General features: G+C 44.3%; 1 protein-coding gene across 1 annotated transcript; it reads left to right on the top strand.

The window, feature by feature from the left end:
- Positions 1-4,464: 4,464 nt before the first annotated feature.
- Positions 4,465-7,588, top strand: LOC149285371 (T-cell leukemia translocation-altered gene protein homolog). The gene is made up of 3 exons (XM_089495453.1): positions 4,465-4,675; positions 6,277-6,331; positions 7,546-7,588. Exons 1-3 carry the CDS (start codon positions 4,465-4,467, stop codon positions 7,586-7,588), a joined length of 309 nt encoding a protein of 102 aa, XP_089351579.1.
- Positions 7,589-8,312: the final 724 nt, after the last annotated feature.

The following is an 8,312-nucleotide window of genomic DNA, read 5'->3' as shown; positions in this document are numbered from 1 at the left end:
GATCAGTCCTTAGTCTAGTCTTAGATACCGGGAAGCAAGTCCCAAGCATGTATAAACTGCCTCTACCACTTCCACTGAAAGGCTGTTTCACTTAACCACCAATCTCTCCTTTACATTACACCTAGAACCCTCTAGTTTTAGATGATTTCTTATTCCTCCATCTTTAAAATCGAATTCCCTCCTGTCCGTTTTAATGTCCTTTAAGTATTTTATTGTAGCACGTCTCCCCTTTTCTCTTCCAAACTATACATATTGAGACCCCTATACATCCAAACAAAAATGCAATATATATATATAAGCGTGTGTGAATGTATATATTTCCCCACCAATCAACTGCATAGTAAACATGGCCTACTGAAGACTTACGATTACATCCGTCTCCATAAGACATACCCAAGTCTCGCTGCTTTATGACTCCATATAAGCGCATATACATTACAAATACTTACAAATAGCAAACATTTATTGCGAAAAAACAAGTCGATTAGGGGGTGCTGATGTCACCAAGCCTCGACCGGGCCTGTGCCATATAGAAGCAACAGGACCCCGCCCGCTTCCATAGGCTAAGGCCCGGATACCCCCATCAACCCGACGCCCTCACCTGAGGCCTCCTCGAAGTGGAACTCGGATTAGTCTGGTAGCTAAAAGCCGCCGTCGAGCTCGGTAACCGGCTCGGTTGTATGCGGGGTGTCGCTGCTGAGATTTCCTTTCCTCCCACGGGCGGCGGCCGTTATTACCTCACACTAACTCCGGCTCCTTGTAGCAGAAGAACCCGCCCGGCTGCGACTCGGGCACGACAAACTTACTTACGCGAGCACGCCTAGCGCCACAACAAGGATAGAGCAACGAGTTCTAAACACCAATCCAGTGGATCAGTGTTTCGCCCGTGATGGAGCCATTATTTTGTGGAACACATTAGACAGATATCTGAGTATTTCCATTTCTAGGGGTCTCTATATTTATATGCTAATGACGGAAACGTATTTTTAGAGAGAAAACGTTAATTTCCAGATGACGCTCTACTGCTTAGAACTCTAATGTTTAGACGAATATGGGTAATTGTGGGATTGCGTGAGGACGTAAGGCGCGGGCACGAGGAAATAAATTTCCAATGCGCATGCACAGTGATTACATTTTGGGCGGAGTGAGAGATAGTTGGCGCTCAACTACCTAGGTCACGAGCAAACGGAATATTCCAATGAACTAAATGTGTTTGAGGGGGATAACGGATGAACAAGCCTACTTTTTTCAACTGTGCAACGTTCAAACATAACGTGTCCCAACCCGTATATTAATTTAGCTTGGCTATGTGGGGGGGGAGGAAACAGTAGGTGGAGTCTTCTTGCGTTGGACCAATAAGAAGACCCAGGGGCCGGGCATTCCCGGACGTTGGGATCAGGGTGGTATAAATACTGTTGTTGCTATTTGCGCTCATTGTTAGAGTGGGAGGAGGAGGAAGTAGTAGTGTAAAGGACGGATTTTCTTTGTTGTGCAATTGTTTTGTTTTGTTAATTGTAAATACAATTCGATTTTTCAGTTCAATAAATTTTTTTTGTTATATTAAGAGCTGTATTAAAGGTTTTTTTTTTAATAAAATATTTTCATATAGGGATATAAAGCAAATTGAATGCTTTGTCCTTTCTACCGATGGGGGTATACAGTAGGTTTATGCAGTGATGTAAGCACTGTTAGTAATAATTGTTTGGTACTAGGACTGGTTACCTGTGACTAGGTGTGTATAGAGGTAATTTGGGTTACTGTATCGGCCGTTGCAATATCTATGTATTGATGATCGCTATCTATGGTGTGTATGAATTTAATCTGGCATTGATTTCCTCATATGCACAGTATAGCGCTATAGGTGAATGGCAATCCTGACCTATGGGCCCCTCGAGAGCCAAGGGATCTCTGGCACATTTGCTTACATTATGACTTGTTTTTTGATCCCCAGTCATGTTTTTATTTTCATATATTACCCAACTTGGCACCTAGGGTTTGTCAAGCCTTGCCATACACTTCTTACGCTCACTAACACACACGTTACACACATGCCGTACACTAATACACACACTCTTAACACTATATAGCTCCCACACTTTTGTACACATACATCTATACTGGCTAACACTATACATGCAGTATATAGAAATAAACACTCTAACACAATGGACATACACACACTGACTCTAACACTATACATTTACACACATATACTACGGTATACACACACACTGAATTCAGCACTATACATATACACACATACACCACTCTCACACGCCGCTGCCTACCTTCTGCCACTGCAAATCCGGCACACCATGCTTTCCTATGGGTGTGCGGTGAAGCAAGTGACGTGGGGCACCCGGTGGGGTCACGTAGCATGCATAATGTGACCCCGCTGAGCGCCTTATGGCACCTGCTACGCTGGATCCATGATGGCAGCCCTGCAAAACCCTGGGCACCAGGAAGTGGTTTCTAGTCGCCATGGTGACCTGGCACCTGTTGAGCCCTGCATTAAAATGGCAGTGTACAAAATTGATAAAATATTATGATACACTTACACAGCAGGAGAAGACAGCCTTGTTAGTTAACATTTTATTAGAAGGTTGTGTGTTGTGGGGGCAGAAGGAGAAGAAGCACTTGGGGAAGGGTGTGATTGTAGTAGGGGTAACTCTCATTCTGAAAGAGAGCCCTGAAGGAAATATGCGTGCCCTATCACAGGCTATGCTGTATGAGCTGTACCTGGGCTCCTTAGGGTAGACAACCTGGAGCTCGCCATCCTTTGGGGGAGAGGCTTTTTGTGAGGGCAGGGCTAGCTGTTCATAGGGTGGGGCTAGCCCCCAGTTCCCATCGAGGAAGGCAATATGAGTGGGGATCAGGAGAAAGAGGGCGGAACGTGCATTGTGAGAGGGCGGAACGTGGATTGTGAGTGGTCATGGCAGCTCCCCTTCCTAGAGAAAGAAGAAACTGTCCCACAGACAGGGCTTTACCCACACAGTTCCCACGTATGGTGATAGCGTGAATGTTGATGTATGAATGTATGCTCAATTGCTTATCTATGTATGGGTAGCCACCAGACGAAGAATGTGGTTGCTTTGGTGGCCACTGAAAAAAGGTAACAATATCCACATGTCCTTATTGCCCTAGCAATACAGAATTTTGGAATGACTTTACTTGCTTTTCATACGTAAATCCCATTGTCTTTGGGCTCTGTGATTCTCCCTGGCACTTTATAAGCGAGATCATTTTTATGAATAAACTTGCGAACAGGGCCCTCTTTTCCTAGTGCCCTCTTGTGCGTCTGTAAAAGGTGCTATGTATCTTTAAGACAAAAAGCGCTGGGGTATGACATCATATCTCTGTAATCTGCAATGAGGATGGTGGACGTGGTGGATACGGTTGGGTCAGGCCTAGGGCGAGCCCATGTAGGAGCAATAATTGGGTTCTGTGCTGTAACAGCACAGCTTGTAGGACACGTGGAATACATTGAACCACTTGGATGAAAACTGTGAATTAATTTCAGTTGCCATAATCACTAATATGCTCAGGGAATTCCTGTTTTAGCAAAACTAAACCATTTGCATTCTGGGCGAGGATATATTGTGGGTGTAGCCTGCAATATGCATTTGTCAAGCCATAGTTAGAGCAATGAGTGACTGGCAGCAAGCGCATCGCGGGCAAAGAGACACGTTCCGCCGAACATGTTTCCTGCACTGAGAGTAGCTGGGAGGCATTCCTGGGAACTCTGGTTTTTCCGGGAGACTCCGGGTGAGGAGCTGCTTCTCTGAGTCTTCGGGTCAGTAAAGTGAAACTCTGGGAGGCGGGAGCGGTATTGCAGCATACCCTACTCCCCGCCCACTTTCCCTCCAACAATAGAGTGTGTCCCATAATGGCCCACCCGTGTTTGCGGGACCTCCTAACCAGGGGCTCCAGGTAGCCCGTAAGTTTCCAGGTATGTTGGGAGGTAGGAAAATTGGCAAATGCCCAAGCGTTTGTAAGGTAGGCATCTGGGCTCTCGACTACCACTTTAAAGGGCATATGAAGGCTGCGATTGGTAAAATAGCTAAATGCGGGCACCCTATTGTAATGTTCCAAGTGTCATAATTTAAGATTCTCTCTACTGTTTAGAACTTTATGGCCTTTGGAAACCACACCCCATCAGTCAACTGAAATGGTAACACTAGCTTTGTGGGCGTGGTTTGCTTCGTTCTGCTGATTCGCATTAATCGATTCCTGCCTGTGGCGCCCTCTCTCGGATAACGTTATCGTAGCGCAGTTCAAAGCATTAGATTGGGCTGTAGTCCTAAAGCGTTGTGCGAATTCTTCGGATCGTTGATCTTTATTTTAATTTATTTGCCCGGCTACGTATTGTGTGTTGAATCTGCGGAATGCTTGCCTCTCCCAAGATGGCCGCTTGCCGGTAGTGTCCCTTAAGGATGGTGCCGCTGCAACCGGGCTGACTTTAGGATGGCGGAGGCCTGGGATTCTGAGCTCGTGACTCAGGTTTTTGGGTACCTGCTGGCCCTGAGCACCGAGTTTACTAAAGAATGGGAGAGCAATGATATGAGGGCTACGATCTTCAAAGTACTTCTGGGCTGGATAGTCCTGAGTGTCACTGCTATACAGCTGGCTTGGAAGTGGTATGGACCTACCGTGAACAACATCTACTACCGACAGGGTGAGGGCAATCGCTTACACACATCACACCACACGGTTGTATACATAACTGCAATCACGTAGGTCTATATAGAATAAGAGCAGGAGTGAAGCAAGCTGCCAAATGTGGAGCAATCACCATAGCGACGAATAGCATGTGACTGCTGCACGTCCGGCACCTTGCAAACAGAACCAGGATCCAGGATCGTGCTAAATCTGGTGTGTATCATACCAGCGATGTGATTCATCGTGTACCAAGGGCATGGATTGTAACCTCTTGTCACAAAAACACAACTCCCATAGTTCTCGGCCAGTTACGCTGGCACGTTCGCTGACAGCTGCTGGACTTCATGAAGTCATTCTCTTGTATATAGAGGTAGAATAATGGAGCGTGTTACTTTCCGCAGCGCTTCTGACACTCCTTACATTCATAGGGTCAACAAAACTAGAACGAACAGACTTAGACACACCGATACTTTAGCTAAAGAGGGTCCGGCTCACACGATTACAATCATACCGTTAAAGTTGCTGGTTCTTGTTTATTGATTTATATATATAATATATATATATATTATATATATGAATTAAGACAGTGTGGGCTTGTTTCTTTTTTTGAGCGCTCCCTGTGCGGACCAGTAATGGAAACGAGAGGAGCGACAGCCTCTGAGGGCGATCGCGCTTTGGTTTAGAAGATAAGACGCCAGGTTTATATAGTTACACGAGAATAGAGTCATTAAAGGAACATAATTTTTCGTCGGGAGCTGTGGCAGCTGTCATGTCAGAGGGATAATAATTAAATCAAGCAAGTTTGTCTTGCGACATATCTCTTTCGGTAAGAAAAATTTAAGTTTCAAACGCGAGGTCTGGCCAGCTTTTACTTGGTCCTTAAAACTCCCCTTTCCTCCAAATCGTCAACTTTGCATTTAGAATCCACATCATGCCGTTTCCAGGTAAATATATTCTGCTTTATCGATGTGTTGGTCGAAGTATTCAGGGTTATTTATATGGAGTAATATAAATAAATATAATATATATAAAGTAATATTAATATATATAAGTATGGTTGCCATAATCTGCGGGGTTAACCCGTCAGCTGTTATGGTGATCAGACCAAATGTAAAAGTTTGCTCTTTACTTACCCTTTATGGATAACCTCAATATGTTACCCATTGTACAGTGCCACTGCATGTGATGGCGCTGTAGAAACAATAAATAATAATTTTGTAATTAAGTTGTTCCTCTCTTTCGGTGGATGCTGATTCTTTCCGGATAAAGCAAGTTTGGGGAGCAAAAGTAAATAGTTATGCGCACCTTGCCACGTATGCCACAAAGAGAAAACACATAAAGCAAATATATTGCTAAAAGTCTGTAGTTACTGAGTTGCCGGCCGTCCCAGTAGGAATGTACGAAACATGTGCCCGCTATTGTGCCAGTTTGCAAGGCTGCCGACAGCTGTCAGTGCTACGGAATTTGATATAAAACAATAAATAATAAAATAAAACAATAAATAATAATAATATGTAAATGATCCTGAGCTCTAGGAATTATTTGTCTGTTAATCTGTACACATGTACTAAATACGAGTTCCTGGTATGTAATAAATATCTCTTCTAATGTTTACAGGTATGGGGGGGCAAAATGGAGGAACCCCAGAATACCCCTCGAATTTCCCCATGTGGTAAGCGCTGGACACGCCATTTCTATGTAAAAAAACAATTATAATGTATGTGCAATTTGCACGAGGGAAACGTAGCTATATGTCATTGTATAATATAACCGAATGTCATAAGATTGTAAGCTATTTATATGTTTTATATATTGGATTTTGTATATTAAATAAACAAATAAATAAATAAAAAGATATTTATGTAATTGTCACACATTACTATGGGTTGTCTTCCAATGTAAAGGATATCATATTGAATGTATTTTTTCTGTCTGCCTTGTTATTTTTTAATTAACGTCTCATCTGCTTACCCAGGACAAACATTTACACCAGGGCTTGACAAATTTGTTTAGAATCTAGGAGCCAGCTTAAAAAGTTAGGAGCCAGACTTTTTTTTTCTAAAAACTAACAAAAATTAATGATGTCCCAATGGAATTCCCTCTCCCTTAAATATAGGTCCGCTTTCCTCAAACCCCTAACTATTTTTTTTAAATACTTACATTTTCACTTTTTTTCCCGCTCTCCCCGTCACGAGGAACTCTTCTGTGAGCCCCGCCCCCTTGAGCTTCACGTCTTGAAAGGGGCGGATCGAAGAGCCTCACTGAGGCACTGCTACATAGCAGCACTGTGTGTGCACGCGGCGGTCTTACCACCTCACCTCGGGGCCGCACTACGTGAACGTTGGTCTGCCAGCCCACCCGGTGGGCCGGTCTGGGGGCCGGCAGACCAACATTCATGTGGTACGGCCGTGAGGTGAGGTGGTAAGACCGCCGTGTGCACAAACCGTGCTGCTCACGCGGGCCGCCCCTGACCTAGGCGCCAGGAAAGAATACTCAGTCGCCATGGCGACCTGGCGCCTGGGATTTGTTGAGCCCTGATTTACACCGTGATGTCACTTTACGGCTTTGCTTCTGCAGTGACGGATTTGTGTACCCTTTAGGTATATTCATTGGGTTCTGGTAGAAGAGGCCAGACTGTTTTAGATGATTCTCAGGAGTCTGGGATCTGCTTTAGAAAACTCCCAATACTTCAGATTCAGCATTAGCAAAGTTTTTTTTTTTTTAGTATAATCTGATAATCCAGCTGCTGTGTATAAAACACAACGTGGCAACTGCTGTTTTTAGAACTAGAAACAGTGTACAAAGTAATAATAAGACACAAGAACAGTGTTTGGTTTGTATTGTATTGCAACAAATTGATTAATTGTGGTGTCCGATTTCCCATAGGGAGAGTTCAAGCACGGAGTCCTTAAAAACCCACCGAGAATGAAAGAGCGCGGCCCCCGGGAGACATCAGGTGACCGGCAGCACTGTGTAAAGACGTATTACCTCCCGGGAGCAGATCCCGCTGCTCCTCCGCACTGACGAAGGCAAGTACCGGCAGACCTTGGGCTGTGAGCAGACGCTAAACGGAAGACGACCACCACAAGTCTCTCCCTCCTCCACGTGGCTCACGAGAGCCTGATCACTGGATAACACTTCGTTCGGAGAGGGCTGCCAAATGAGCGCCATGGAACATGGTTATCAAAATGTACCACTTCAGAACAAAAATGGATTTTCCACCTTCTTCCTATAGCCCTGTGCACAAACCATGTGTATTTTACCATATGCCTCTCTAGAAGTCTTTGTGCTGCTACGTGTAATAAGTCCGTTTTCATCTTGTTTCAGCTCAGCATAACCACTCTATCGCTCTTTTAATACCTTTTTACAGTATAACTTATCCCAAAAAACAACAGTCCCCCATCAGTATACCCAGAACTCTAGAATGTATAGACAGAATGCTACGTCCCTGAGACTGATTCTTTATCCGTCTGCTCTGTGTGTGAAAGCATCGTGCGCTGGAAACGGGGTCTGGGGAATGAGCTGTAGCTTCATATGTTGAAACGTATTTTTTCTTTCTGGGAGTAGTCTTCCTGCGTTGGGGTATCTATAGAGTAGCATGTCTGATATGTATAGAGTACATGCATGTACGGGCTCAAAATGCATTGTTTTCA

This window comes from Sceloporus occidentalis, unplaced genomic scaffold (assembly GCF_023333645.1).
Source record: "Sceloporus occidentalis isolate IW3139 unplaced genomic scaffold, rSceOcc1.0.p SCAF_79, whole genome shotgun sequence".
Classification (NCBI taxonomy): domain Eukaryota; kingdom Metazoa; phylum Chordata; class Lepidosauria; order Squamata; family Phrynosomatidae; genus Sceloporus; species Sceloporus occidentalis.
The sequence above is the reverse complement of the archived record's forward strand: the minus strand, read 5'-3'. Positions and strand labels throughout refer to the sequence as shown.